This window comes from Oryctolagus cuniculus, chromosome 9 (assembly GCF_964237555.1).
Source record: "Oryctolagus cuniculus chromosome 9, mOryCun1.1, whole genome shotgun sequence".
Taxonomy (NCBI): Eukaryota; Metazoa; Chordata; class Mammalia; order Lagomorpha; family Leporidae; genus Oryctolagus; species Oryctolagus cuniculus.
In genome coordinates, this window is record NC_091440.1 from 112,901,710 (window position 1) to 112,917,569 (window position 15,860).

The 15,860-nt window shown below is 40.1% G+C and overlaps 1 protein-coding gene across 4 annotated transcripts in view; it reads right to left on the reverse strand.

Moving 5' to 3' along the window:
* Window positions 1–15,860, reverse strand: part of RERG (RAS like estrogen regulated growth inhibitor) — a 135,796-nt gene that overhangs the window by 5,309 nt on the left and 114,627 nt on the right. For 2 of the 4 annotated variants that reach the window (XM_008259585.4, XM_008259586.4), the window contains exon 3: window positions 6,766–6,822. The exons of the other annotated variants lie outside the window; for them this stretch is intronic. In XM_008259585.4, the coding sequence (XP_008257807.1) occupies window positions 6,766–6,822 (57 nt within the window). The remainder of the gene's footprint in view (window positions 1–6,765; window positions 6,823–15,860) is intronic. 4 annotated transcript variants of the gene reach the window in all.

The following is a 15,860-nucleotide window of genomic DNA, read 5'->3' on the forward strand; positions in this document are numbered from 1 at the left end:
GGCCCAGCTCAAGGAGGAGCAGGCGAGACTACATCCCACATGCTGTAGGACCGTGACCTTTTGGATCTGTTCTTTGGTGTCCTTTGTGCTGAGTTCCCTCTGAAGAGACTGGCATCAGCCTTGGAGCCTGGAAACAGTGCTCTGGGCTCTATTCCATCTCTTTGCACCAAAACTTGTCGAAGAGACCAGGACATTTTTCTCTGTTGCTTCCATGATGAATAGTATTTCAACCACAGAAGGCCACAGTAGGAGGGAAATAGAGTATAATGAAAATTGTATGCAGTTGTGTGATTCTTCAGCTGTTTGTTAACTGAAAGGAAAAGGAGGAAATGCAGGAAATGAGGGAATGTCTGCCTCAGACACAGCAGTGGGTGGGCACAGTGATTTCATCTGAGAGGAATACTGGTTTCATATCACTTCAAGCCCCTTTTTCTTTCAACTCTCTCATTAGAAACCCCCATTTTTTTTCTCTCCACATATAAAACAGTGGAAGGATTGGCCAAAGAAGTAAATGTTGTACATCTCTGTGCTAGCTTTTCTGGAGATAATTCTTCAAAATGTACTAAGCTGTGTCTTGTTTCATTTTGTTTTTGTGGAGAGAATAAACTATAATGTGCATTCAAAACACAAAATGTGTTTGTGTTTGGGTAGTGGACATACTTTTAACTTTGTATATGTTAATGGAAAATAATCATTTGAGTCTTTTTTTTAAGGATATGGAGTGATTGTTTAGGATATATTTTCAAAGGAACCACAGTGTTGCATACTGTAAGACAAATAATAGTTTCAAAATAGAATTAGGCATATTAAAAATATATTTAAATGTCACTTAATGTAAGAGATACATGATTTTTAAAACCTGCATTCGGTAATACTTTTATAAGTGGAAGTGTGTTTTTTTTTTTTAAGACTCTAAAAGATTTGATTCTCAAAGAGATGTTGGGACTGGTTAATCCTTTCACTAATTTAGCTTTTTTGCAAATTTAAGCCCATTAGTGTGGACATGAGGTTGGCACTGTACAACTGTAGTTAGTAATGGTGATTTATGCTAGAGTACAGATTGGACTGACATGAGTTCTACTGCTGGCCTAAGCAAAAACTAGCCATATAATCTTGGATACATTTACTTCTTTGGACTTGTTTCCTTATTTGTCAAGTGATGATCTCCAAGTTCCTTGCAGGGCTTATATTAAATATTTCTATGAGTTGGCTAAGCACTTCTGCTTCAGTATCTAGTTGAGAACATTTGTTCAGGATGTGTCTTTCTGTTTTTATATGAGCCTTTCCAAGAGAGGAAGCAATACAGCAAGTAAAAGAAAATCAATCACAGACTCAGAGCGCCTGTGGGTCTAGTGAGTGTGCCCACCTGTGGGTCTAGTAAGTGTGCCTGATTCCACTTTCACCCCTGACTGGGCTTTTACATTCAAATGGTGCATCTGATGTACCAGAGGGAGTAGTGGCGGGAACTGAATGCAGTTTTTCTTTTCTTGTTCCATGGCCCCCAACACACATGCATACGCACACACACACACATTCACAGGCACACATGCACACACACACACAGCAGCATGTGAAATACACCTTTGTCTATATTTTGTGCAATGACCAACATTTTAATTGGACAATAAGACACGTGGAGGTCACACTCATTTCTTGGTTGGGACCTAATCAGAACCTGGATCCTGTTGTTCCACAGCCAGAACATTGCTGTCAACACCCTTAGAGTTTTGTCCCAGTTACAGCGTCCAAGTCCCAAACCTTGTGGGCTTCAGTGGTGGTTTTCAAATGCTGTTCCTAGACCAAAGCTAGTCCCTAACAAAGATTTCACTGATCTGCACTGAAAATTCCAGAAAAACTAAAACTAATCAATGAAAAAGATTAAATTTTATTTTTACTTAGATTGTATCCTTTAAAACATGTGGAGGTTAAAAAATTCCTGGTTTTGTGACATTGATGTTTGCGTGCAGATTAAGGTTTCCCTCTCCCTTGCTGCCTCCCCCTGAGCCCTTGTTTGCTTTTCTCCTTGAAATTCTTGTGATAGCCTCTCTACATAACAACTAACATAAAAGAAAAAACAAAGACTGTTCCTGAAGCCTAAAGCCATGGACATCATGTGCTCCTACAGTAGCCAGTGTTTTTACTTAGAATTATTTCAAAGCAGTAACTCTTCCAGTTCTGTTAGGATGCCCAATGCTGTTCACAGTTTGTGGCTTCTCAGAGAGCAAGGATTCTGTTCTAGTTTGAAAGCATAGCTTCATGATTCTGACAAATGCACTGAATTCAGAACTCAAGATGGTTTTTTTCACAAAGATAGTTTGCCTTTTAGTGTAGCCCTCCATTAGTGGTAGTTTTGATAGCTGCAGTTAAAGTCCTTTATTCCACAAAGGATCCTGTCTTCCCTAGGGAAATGTGAAGTTAATCCCAGGACATGCTATTTCTTTTGAATCAAATGGACTAGGAACTACTCTAGGTTAGAACATTAGCATGCACACACACACATGCAAATCCAGTCTCCAGCATGAGAGCTAATGCAACCCTAACCTGAGAGTGAGTCATACATCTGTTAACGCCTGCAGTCTGAGGAAAGTTCTTGTTGCTTAGCACCCGAGATCCTCTTTGTGCCCTACTGTACAAGGTCATTCAATCAACTGTCACTGTTCTTGGTGACAGGAGCCTGCATTACCTGTGACTGACGCAAGCTGGTTTCCATTGACAGCAGTTGTTTTTCAGAAAGAATAAAGCAAAAGGGAAAATGGTTCACCTAAGGCTAATTAAAAATAGTAACAATAGTTACTGGAGTACATTCAGAGACAATTCAATAGCTTCGTGACATTAAGGAGTGGGCATTTGGTGTAGCGGTTAACAAGCTGTTTGGGACACCCACATCCTGTGTCTGAGTTCCTGAGTTGCAGTCCCAGCTCTGCTCCCTGCTCCAGGCTGCTGCTAATGCACATCCCGGGAAGCCACAGGTGATGATGCTTCAAGTATTTGGGTCGCTGCCGCCCACGAGGGGGACCTGGATTGAGTTCCCAGCTCCTGACTTTTGAGTGCATTTTAGGGGAATGAACTAGCAGATGGGAGATCTCTGTCTGCTTTTCAAAACAAAATAAATGAAAATTTAATAATTTGTAGGATTATTTTATAAGCTTCATCTTTCATTCAGATATACAAATATAACCATGAATAAAATTAGTATTTTTCAACTCCCATAAATCATTAAGATTCTCCAATAATCTCTTTGAAGGTTCAGTAATAAAGTGTAAGAGGAGATGGGGGCCAGTGCTGTGGCATAGCAGGTAAAGCTGCTGCCTGCAGTGCTGGCCTCCCATGTGGGCACTGGTTTGAGTCCAGGCTGCTCCTTTTTTCAATCCAGCTCTCTGCTATGGCCTAGGAAAGCAGCAGAAGATGGCCCAGGTCCTTCAGCCCCTGCACCCATGTGGGAGACCTGGAAGAAGCTCCTGGCTCCTGGCTTCGGATTAGCCCAGCTCTGGCCATTGCTGCCATTTGGGCAGTGAACCAGCAGATGGAAGACCTCTCTCTTTCTCTCTGCCCCTGCCTCTCTGTAACTCTGCCTTTCAAATAAATAAATAAATAAATCCTTTTTTAAAACAAAAAGAGAATAAGTGTTCACTTAGGTGGGAGAAATAATAGACAAGGAGAACTTTTTTAAAATTACATTTTTAGATTCAAATATATCATTTAAACTTAAAGTGGCTATTTAAAAAAAGATATGTTAATTTTTTTTTGATGAAAAAACTATTTAAAACCAGAGAGGAATAGTTACCAGAGGCATGCTATTCTCCTAGATTAAAGGACTTAATGTCATAAAGATGTGAGTCTTCTTGAAGTACTTCATCATTTTAGTGCAATTCCAATCCAAATCATGTCATGTTATGACAGAGTTTCTAAAATTAACCTGGAAAAAGCCGCCGAAGAGAGTAGCCAAGATAAGTCTGTAAAAAAGTAAGATTTTCTTCCCCTACTGAATACCTGAATGTTCTACAGAACATGCTAGTATCAAGAGTGTGCTACTGGGGTTTGATGTGAAAAACAGATCCAGAACTGTGCCCTGGTGTGAATGATTTAATATACAATAACCACACTGGAAGTAGTGGGGAAAGGTAGGGATATTTACTAAAGGAGGAAAATTGGTGAATGATTTTGGAAAAAACATGGGTCTTCACTTTGTGTTTCTCATTAAAATAAATTCTAGGCATATTAAACAGTTAAATATTCAATAAACAAACTGTGATGTTAGTTTTATCTCCCTCATTGTTGGGTGTTCTTTCACAGCACTTATCACTCTCCGACATATTTATTTGTTTACTCTTCCCTTTGCTTCCTTAAGCTCAAAAAATGAAGTTTTCTCTTTCTGCTACTGCTTTATCCTCAGGACTGAAAGATACGGCTAGTGCACAGGAGATGTTTAATAAATGTTTCAAATAAACGAATTTAAACAACAAAAAGGGACAATGGGAAAAGAAAGCTTTCTTGTAAACTGAGCATATGTAATTTTGAAGTGAAAATAACAACAACAATCTACAAAGAAAGTGAATGGTCTTTGCCCACACTTCGTACTTCATGCCTTTTTAAAAATTATTTGTTTATTTTAAAGGCAGAGTTTTTTTTAATTTAAATAAAATTATTTGTTTATTTTACAGATAGAGGGAGAGACAGAGATCTTCCATCTGTTGGTTCACTCCCCAAATGTCAGGGGCCACTGGGCCAGGCTGAAGCCAGGAGTCTGAAACTCCATCCAGGTCTCCCACATGGATGGCAGGGACCCAAGTACTTGGGTCACCTTCCATTGCTTTCTCAGGTGCATTAGCAGGAAGCTGGATCAGAGCTGGAGCAGCCAGGGCTCATCTGGTACCCAAATTGGATGGCAGCATCACAGGTGCTGGTTTAACCTGCTGCACCACAACCAGCCCTGATTGCTGCTTTCAAGATCTACAGACATCACATTTTGCTTTATGATTTTTAACTTTCACTTATTTCTTTTCATTCATTTGAAAGCCAGACACACACACACACACACACACACACACAGAATGAGAGAGAGAGAGAGAGAGAGAGAGATCTCCCATCCACTGGTTCACCCCCAAATGCCTACAGTAGCTGAGGCTGGGCCAGGCTGAATACAGGAGCACAAAATTCAGTCCTGGTCTGCCACCTCAATGGCTGGACCCAACTACTTGCTGCCTCCCAGGGTGCACATCAGCAGGAAGCTGGAATCAGGAGCAAAGTTAGGCACACCAACATGGAAGATACCAGCATCTGAAGGGCATCTTAACCACTACACCAAATGCCCACCCCATATTTTCTTTAAACAGACGAGTCAGATTCATTGCTGATAAAAAGGGGAGAAATAGAGATCCAGTCTTACACTTTCCCACAACCATTTTTCAGATTTTTTTCACTGTCACACTCTCCTCAGCATGCCATTTCATTCCACACTAAGCTTGCCATGTCCGTTATCCTTTCTTCAATTAGAATGACTCTGCACACCTTTCTCTGAATGGAGGAGAGAACTTCCACTTTAATTATGGCCTTGTCTAAATAGGGTCAGAGTTTGTGAACTCAAGAGCCTTCCATAGCCTTGGCAGCTCATGACAAGAGCCTTGGGTGATTACTGACATCATAAACAAGAGTGTCAATTGTTAAATCAACAACAGGAGTCACTGTGCACTTGCTCCCCATGTAGGATCTCTGTCCTTAATGTGTTGTAGTATGTGAACTAACAGTAAAACTACTACTCAGTACTTTATATTTTGTGTGTCTGTGGGTGCAGTCTGTTGAAATCTTTACTTAGTATATACTAAGTTGATCTTCTGTATGTAAAGATAATTAAAAATGAATCTTAATGAAGAATGGGATGGGAGAGTGTGTAAGAGATGGGATGGTTTGCAGGTGGGAGGGTGGTTATGGGGGGGGGAGGAGAACTGCTATAATCCAAAAGTTGTACTTTTGAAATTTATATTTATTAAATAAAAGTTTTCTATAAAACTTATAAAGAAAGGTTAAAAATAAAAGGACAAATAATGTGTTCAAACACTAAAAGAAAGCTGATGTAATTTTACTAACATTAGGGGAATGAAACACCTTGAGACAAAAAAAGTTACTAGAAATAAAGAGATATTTCATTAAAAAAGAATGACCCTGCATATTTCTAATGTGTGGGCATCACATTATATCCGCTTCATTCTTGTCTCGGGTTTGACCTCACTTCCTCATGCATGCATTAAAATCCTGCAGAGTTCTGTTTCCTTTTACGATTTATTTATTTATTTGAAAGGCAGTGTTACACAGAGAGAGAGGACAGACAGAGAGATCTTTTTCATTTGCTGGCTCGCTCCCCAAATGGCCACAACAGCCGGGGCTTGGCCAAGTAGGAGCCAGGGTCCAGGAGCTTCTTCCGGGTCTCCCATGTGGGTGCAGGGGCCCAAGTGCTAGTGCCATCCTTTGCTGCTTTCCCAGGAGCATTAACAGGGAGCTGGATCAGAACTGGAGTAGCCAGACTCAAACCATATGGGATACTGGCACTGCAGACCACGGCTTAATCTGCTGTACTACAGTGCCAGCCCCCAAGTCTGCAGAGTTCTAAGCATGAGAGCATGAGACAGATATCTGTTGTCTTTCAGGGATTCTGCATAATTTGATAAACCTCTTTCAAAACATCCACAAGAGGTATAAACATGTTGCAGCAAAAAACCTCATCCTTTCTTTGTATCACAAACTTTGTGGAGGAAACAAAATTGGACCTACCGAGGGTGGGGTCGTATTCCCAGATGAAGCGTTTGGTCAGAAATCTCACTACAAGAGCTGTGGAAGAAAAGAGCAATGTTTCAAACACATTTGTCTATTTGCTTAGGATTCTTACCCTTCTGAAGAAAGAAGAACAAGCCAGGCAACTTTACATACATTTTATATTTCCTTTCTATATAAACCCAATAAACTTGTTATTTTTATTCAAATACTTTTTCAATTTTATATCGTGGCCCAAAAACTGGTATCATGTTTTAACAGGTTTAATGAACAGCTTAGATTTGTTTACAGAGTTAAAAAGAAACAAACAATGTGTAATGCTTACATATAAAAATTTCAGCAAAACAAATTCACATACAAGGTGTCACAATGTAAGTAGCCAAAGTTTGAATGTTGACAAGCATTGACAAAAGGGAGTTTAAAATGTGATGATTTTCACTGCCATGCAAAGATCACTAGCTATAATCTATATTATAAAAAGTAGACATTCAAAATTAAGGATTTTATTAGGAATTCATTAAACCTCATCAGCGGTATCACTGATGAGATTATTAGAGTCAGGTTCTGGGACCCTTGTAGCACTCGAATGAGCTCCTCAATGCTCATTTCATCCCTATGAGGCGGGCATCATCATGGTCCCCGGATTTCAGATAAGGAAACCGAGCATTGAGTGTTAATTTACCTGAACTCATCAAGCTGTTAGTGGCCAAGTCAGATCTGAATCCATGAAGTCTTTTTACAATGCCTACAGTTTACCCATTGTACCAAACTGAATTTAAGTCCTAGACCACCTGGATAATATTGACCAGATGGGTTAGAGAAAGGGAAGAGCTATGGAATAGGTGTATTCTGCCAGAAATTTCTGTTCTCAGAAATTGATGGGACATATTCTGAATTCTGCCTATACTTATCACTGACAACAGTGGTTTTTAATCTTTTTTAAATTATAGAGGCTGGTATCACACTGTAAAAGTAGGGTGAATGTATTGGCTCATTTTCCTGGAAAAATGTGTATTCATACAATTTGACATAATTTCAGCAGGCTCATATGAGCCCCCAGTAGTCCTGGATGGTCTCCCTGAGATCCCATTGACCTTAACCAAAGAACCATTGCCAATCATACTTTGTTGGTTATTTTCACTGAAATGCCCCAAATGTGTAGCCAAAAAATAATTCCTTGAAGAAGTAAAATTAATTGAAGGTAATTATCAGTTTTTGTCATCACTTTTAGGATCAACAGACCTGTATCCCTCCCACCCAACATGCTGTATGAGAGATCACAGTGAAAACTGCCATGAGGACTTTGTAACAAAGATGGCAGACATATGTGGCTTGGTTACTGATGACTGGAGAGTGCAAGCAGCCGTGTTCTTCCTAATGACAGAGTGGGATGCTGGAGGTGAGCCACAACATTTGCAGAGCCTAAAGCAGCAAGGTCACTGACCGTCTCATCCTTCCCACAGTGAACACACTTGTGAGCTCCTCCTCAGGCTGTCACTGTGCACACTCCCGGGACTGCACGCACGATGCAGTCATCACCAGACAGAAAGCTTTGTTTTTAGTCATGTTGATAGACATAACTGCCTGTGGGAACTCAGCAATTTTCACTTTTTGTTAGAATACATAGTATGAATTTTACAGGTCACAACCTTGAAAAAGTTATTATTTAGTGTTATCAAGAAATGAACTACCAAAATGAACTGAATTTCTTTTATATTAATGAAGTTGAAGTTCCCCAATTCCAAAACCATTTAAACTTTGTTTCCCCAAATCTTTCTTTTTTTTTTTTTTAAGATTTATTTATTTACTTGAAAGTCAGAGTTACACAGAGAGGAGAGAGAGAGAGAAAGAGAGAGAGAGAGGTCCTCTGTCCACTGGTTCACTCCCCAGATGGCTGCAAGAGCCAGAGCTGTGCGAGTCCAAAGCCAGGAGCCAGGCGCTCTTCCGGGTCTCCCACATGGGTGCAGGGGCTCAAGGACTTGGGCCATCTTCTACTGCTTTCCCAGGCCATAGCAGGGAGCTGGATTGGAAGTGGAGCAGCCAGGACTTGAACCAGCGCCCATATGGGATGCCAGCACTGCAGGCAGCAGCTTTACCTGCTACGCCACAGTGCTGGTCCTTCCCCAAATCTTTCTAAAATATATTAGATATACCATTGTCTTTTAAAAACACATATATTGAATATATCTGAATCATTAAAAAATGTTTGGATCTTAATGAAGATCCTTGAAAAGTGACCTGGGCAGTTATATGGCAATGTTTTTGGAAAGTGTAGAGTGGATGAGTCAAGACAATTCTAGAGTGTTGGAGTTTCTGAGTTTCTCAAGCTTTTGCATGAATGGATAGACAGACATATTTTTCTTCCCTCACATTACATAACTGCTTCCTTTCGCTGCGGTCACTAAGACTATCGCTAACAGCCCATTTATTTCCATTTTATCTTTACTATGCCAAAGACTGCTAAGTCATAGTAAGTGTCTTGTTAGAATTTTGTCTCCTATAAGAGTAAATTAGCTCTGAGGTTTGATCCTAAGGAACCACTTCTATTAATATGAGCACCATTTTGAGACATTGTGTTTGTTGTTGCCAAATTCTTCCTGCTAATTTCTGGATAACTGGCTCAGTTTCATGTATCCAGCAAGAGTGTGTGACTGGGCTCAATCCGTGAAATCAAACTAAATATTGTTGATGTTCTGTTGTTCTCTTTTTTAAGATTTATTTACTTATTTGAAAGAGTAAGAGAAGGAGATAGACAGAATCTTCCATCTACTGGTTCACTCCCCAGATAGCCTCAATAGCTGGGACTGAAACAAGCTGAAGGCAGGAACCTAGAGCTTCTTCCAGGTCCTCCGTTTGGGGGCAGGGGCCCAAACACTTGAGCCATCCTCCACTGCTTTTCCCAGGCCATTAGCAGGGAGATGGATTGGAAGTGAAACAGCCAGGACACAAACGGGCACCCATAGGAGATGCTTTAACTGCTACACCACAGTGCTGGCCCCAGTGTTCTTTTTAAAGAGACATACATAGTTGGCTTTTTTCTTTTAAGATTTATTTGTGTATTTATTTGAGAGGTAGAGTTACAGACAGAGGGAGAGACAGAAAGGTCTTCCTTCCGTTGCTTCACTCCCCAAATGGCCACAACAGCTAGAGCTCCACCCATCCGAAGCCAGGAGCCAGGCGCTTCTTCCTGGTCTCCCACGTGCGTGCAGGGGCCCAAGGACTTGGGCCATCTTCTACTGTTTTCCCAGGCCATAACAGAGAGCTAGATTGGAAGTGGAGCAGCCGGAACTAGAACCGGTGCCCATACGGGATGCCAGCGCCACAGGCGGAAGATTAACTTACTGCGCTACAGTGCCGATCCCCATAGTTGGCTTTTTAAACAATAGAATCACACATTTAAATCTCAATCTATTTCAAATTTACTAAAAAATATCTCAAAGTGTTTTGAAATATCAACAGCTTAGATGTACATTCTTTGAAGTTTTTTCAATCTCCTCTCACAGATTCTTCACGGAAAAGACAAATGCATTTTACATATTTAGGTTTCCAGTAATAGTTTAATAATAATTATTAGTCTAAAGAATGAAAATAGTAGTTTTGCACCTGTGGATATGTTGTGTGTTAAAGGCTCTATTGTTGTTGTTGTTGTTTTAAGATTTATTTATTTATTTGAAAGAGTTACACAGAGAGAGGAGAGGCAAAGAGAGAGAGAGGGAGGTCTTCCATCCAATGGTTCACTCCCCAGTTGGCCGCAATAGCTGGAGCTGTGCTGATCCAAAGCCAGGAGCCAGGAGCTTCTTCCAGGTCTCCCACACAGGTGCAGGGGCCCAAGGACTTGGACCACCTTCTATTGCTTTCCCAGGCCATAGCAGAGAGCTGGATGGGAAGTGGAGCAGCCAGGTCTCGAACCGGCACCCATATGGGATCCAGCGCTTCAGGCCAGGGCATTATTAACCCACTGCACCACAGCACCGGCCCCTCTATTGTTGCTTAAATGGTGTCTGAGGTGCTTAGGTGACATCTGTCATTTACTGATACAATCATCATACTTCATCAGTATTATTTAGCTTTGAGTTTTACTACAATCTTATTATGGAATAAAGTTTCATCTGAGATATATTCCATCACCTCTCATCTCCTTCCTGCTATGGTTCTTATTCAGTAGCTTTGCCTGTTGACACTACAATTGCCTCCTTCGTGGTTGGTCTTCTTGTACTGTGTCTACACAACCTCTTAGACTACTTTCACACAGCAGCCAATGGTTCTGTTAAAACATAATCCACCTCAGGTTATGTCTTTGCCCAAGTTTCTCCCTGCCCTCATCTTATTGACCAAATACTTCATGAGTGCCAAGTTCTGTTCTACATAACTGAAATAAGCTAGAAAAAAAATTCAGATAAGAAGCCCTTGGCCTTATGGAGCTTACTGTCTACTAGAAAGAGACAGATTAAAAATTAAAATAATAAATAAATTATATAATATTTTAGAAGTGCTAAGTGTTCTGGGATAAAAGAAATACAGCAGATTATGGAGGGTTTGGTATTGAGGGACAAGGACACGAGAGTTATTATTTAAAATAGTGCCATCAGGGTAATCCTTTTTGACAAGGTGATGGTTGAAAGTTTTGAAGGAAGATATTTGGAGTAGTAATTTCCCAGGTATAGGGAACTACTGCAAAGACCCCAAGGCATGAACGTGCACTTGGGATGATCAAGGAACACTAATCAGGCCAGTGTGGCTAGTGCTGAACAGTGAATGTAACAGGAGATGAGATCATTTCCTACACTGCTCCAGTCTCCTCAAATTCATTCCTGCTACTATTGTTAACACTGCAGTTACTACTTGCTATGTTTTGAATGTCTCTACCAAAACTCCTATTGAAATTTAATCCTCAGTGTGATGAATGAAGAAGGCAGAAACTTAATCTGACCACGGTACTTAGAGGTCACAGCTTTGGGAGATAATTAGAATTAGGTAAGGTGTTCAGGTTGGGACACTCATAATTGAAAACTGGTAGCCTTATCTCAACAGGAAGAGAGACCAGAAGGCTCATGTGCATCTACCTTTTGGCATCTTGGAGTTCTTCCAGCAAGTAAGCTGCTGCCAGAAGAGGACCCTAGACCTTGAACCAGAACCATGAGCCAAAATCTTTGTAACTTACCCAGTCTATGGTACTGTGATGTCAGTAACAGCAGAGGACTAAGCTCACTACCACTAACAATGATGATCAAAGTAACAAAAGCAACTACAACATTGACCTATTTCTTTATTAGTTTTATGGTTTAGAATGCATGTGCTGTAAGGACATGGAATTAGTTTCTAATATCTAGAATAGTGCCTGGCTCACAGTAGACTGAAAAATACTTATTGAAAAAGACGGATCAATCCATGTTATTGTTTACTCTTATTTAACAGTTAAATGACAGCTTACATTGAAGATGGAAGGAAATTAACCCAAGAGAGGTCACAACAGAACCATGTCACATATCCATAATGCTTTTCTTAAAAGGCTACACAAATACACAATGTGAAATACCTTATAATTGTTACTTCATGATCCATATGCCAAAAGTACTTCCATGGTTTATTAAAAAGTTTACTATAATGATGGATCTAATTTTCTTTTGAATCCTTACATTCTCCTGACCAATTATCCTGAGTAAAATTTTTCTTTTGAAGTAAAAGAGTGACATTGATAATATTTACTTCCACCAAGAGATTGATCTAAGGTCTTGTTCCTTCAGAAGTTTTAATGTATGACATATTTTATCAGTTACATTTAAGTCACTACATTCCAAAATATTTTGTTTTCATCCCATTCCCAAAACCTGTACCTTTCCATTGAATAAGCCAACCAGTGGTTAATTTAGGGAAGAACGTTTTCCTCCTTTTGCCTAATTTATAACCTACTTGGATAATTCTTCATCGTATGTTATTCATTTTTAATATTGCTGGCACCATAAATTTCATGCTATTAAGGAAAGTTGGTTTATAACAAAATGGAAAGTACTGTAAGTAGAATTTATTCCAAGGAAATATTTTAAAAGTCACTTAATGCAATAATTCAGTGGGATGATATTCCATTCATAAGTGAAAGCTAAAAGGCAAAATTGCTACATTAAAATAGTCATGCTATTTCTAGGGATTAATAAGCCTGGGCTGGTTACTCAAAATAATTCCTGAGTCATTATCACAAAGAAGCACCAGAAGTGCCAGTTTTTGTGATTGAAATAATATTTTTAAATGAAAACAGATTAGATATGATTTGTAGAGCTAGTCAAGCTTAGAAAGAGAAGTAGTTTTTGTGTGTGTGTGTGTGTGTGTGTGTTTTTTTTTTTTTTTTTTTTTTGACAGGCAGAGTGGACAGTGAGAGAGAGAGACAGAGAGAAAGATATTCCTTTGCCGTTGGTTCACCCTCCAATGGCCGCCACGGCTGGCGCACTGCGGCCGACGCACCGCGCTGATCTGAAGGCAGGAGCCAGGTGCTTCTCCTGGTCTCCCATGGGGTGCAGGGCCCAAGCACTTGGGCCATCCTCCACTGCACTCCCTGGCCACAGCAGAGAGCTGGCCTGGAAGAGGGGCAACCGGGACAGAATCCGGTGCCCCGACCGGGACTAGAACCCAGTGTGCCGGCGCCGCTAGGTGGAGGATTAGCCTATTGAGCCACGGCGCCGGCCGAGAAGTAGTTTTTAAGTTAAATGAAAATTAACACGCATTGCCACAGTCTGAATAGGATTTGGCTTTTGAACTCATGCAGGACATTAAATCCCAAAGTCCTAAGTTAATGATACTATGAGAGTGGAAACTTAATCCCACTGGGAATTGGACTAAGTGGAGGTCCTTGGGTCAGGCCTTTGGAAGATAGTTCTCACAAGAGGGTTGGTTCATCATGTGATCTTCCTTCATAGGCCCTCATCAGAGGCCAAACTGCTGGGAATGTCTGATCCAGGGCTTGAATCTCCAAACTGTGAGCTAAAATAAACCTCTCCTTCCTTCATAAGTAGCTTGTCTCACGGATTTTATTTTAGCAATGAAATACTGATGTACACACAATTGTCCTATATTCTAAAAAAATTTGAGACATATTCAATAGAGATACACAGAACTCTCAAATGTTACTTTTTCAGCTCTGAAATATATACTCTGAAAATATATTATGTCATTAGCTTTTGCCTACACAATTCATGAAATGAACTGATTATTAATGGCTATATTACAATTGTTTTGTAAGAGGATTAAGTACACATGACCTCCTAAACAGCTATGATAGCTTTTTTCTGTAGGTTTCCAGGTACACTGCTGTTGCTATTTAACAAATCCACCCCCTTCAACTCAATAATGCACAACAATGAGTATTTATTACAGGGCATCTGAAAGGATTATCATGTACTTCTGGAACTATGGTCAGCTGACTGTATTGAAAAAAATCCAGCTAAAAGTGTTTAAAATGGCCAGTTCAGGTTGTTTGGTATGAAAAAGAATTTCTGGTTCAAATGAGTGTTTCAAGGAATCCTATACATCACTTTTATATCATGAATACCTTATCACTGTTGCTTGAAGTCCTAGGAACACACCCAGTTAAAAATCATTGATTTCATGCACACTTTAACACAGTACTGTCTCCTATATTCATGTTATAATGATGGGTTTTTCTTAGGCAACTTTTAAAAAAATTGTTTGAGAAGCAGGGAGACAGAGCTCTCATCTGCAGATTTACTCCCCAAATGCCCACAAGTGGCTAAGGGTTGGGCCAGGCCAAAGCTGGGAACTGCAAACATCTAATATGGGGGTTAGGGATCCAATCACTTGAGCCATCACTTGCTATCTCTTAGAGTATGCTTTAGCTTGAAACTGCAATTGAGAGCCAGTGCCAGATACGAAACCCAGACACTCTGATAGGGAATTTGGGGGTATTAATCACTTGTAACCTCTAGGCCAAATGTCTGCCCGGTCTTCACCTATTTTTTAAGCTATTTATATTGTTTTCATTGTGTATCCTGTAGGAGTTTTATAAGAAAAAATGTGGTTACTTTTACATATTGGAACAAATAATGGAATATTTTCAATGGCCTTGCACAAGAGTTTACTAAGGTTAGGTAAATTCTATCATGAATAATTTTAAATCCTATGTGAAAACAAGCAGAAGTTTTTGTTATATAGAAAGACAGCAAATGTGGCTAAAATTCACACAACTGTTGTCTATTATGGGTTCTGGTAAGTCCATTCACCACTTGTTATTTTGATTTTTTTAACCACACTAATTTATAGCCAAAATGCTCATTGTTTAAAAGTTACAGATATTAAAGTATAAAAACTAAATGAGGCCGGGGCCGCAGCTCACTAGGCTAATCCTCTGCCTTGCGGCGCCGGCACACTGGGTTCTAGTCCCGGTCGGGGCGCTAGATTCTGCCCTGGTTGCCCCTCTTCCAGGCCAGCTCTCTGCTGTGGCCAGGGAGTGCAGTGGAGGATGGCCCAAGTGCTTGGGCCCTGCACCCCATGGGAGACCAGGAGAAGTACCTGGCTCCTGCCATTGGATCAGCCCGGTGCGCTGGCCGCAGCGCGCCAGCCACGGTGGCCATTGGAGGGTGAACCAATGGCAAAAGGAAGACCTTTCTCGCTGTCTCTCTCTCTCACTGTCCACTCTGCCTGTCAAAAACAAAACAAAACAAAACAAAACACTAAATGAAGTCATTAAATAAGTTTACATATTATACCATGTGTGAAACTTTTCAAAATTAGGATGTAACCAGGAGGCAAGAGGCACTCATCCCCTCTTCTGCCCCTTCCTTTTTCACTTTATTATTGCATTTACAGTATAATTACTTGACCTTAATGCCAGTAAAAACCAGGAAGCAGTTTCGCATATTACCAAGCTCACATCATTTCCAAAATCAACAGTAAACTGCTTTCAGTCTGCATGTTACAATCTCTAGTTAAAATGGCATAGTAAATACAGTAAGTATTAAAAAATGAAGAAAAAGAGAAGGATGAGGGGGTTTAAACCCACTTGGGAATTTTTTACTCAGTTAACTAAGCACAACTTTAATTTAAATATCATAAACATTATAATGGGAAAAAAGTTTAAAAATAAGCAA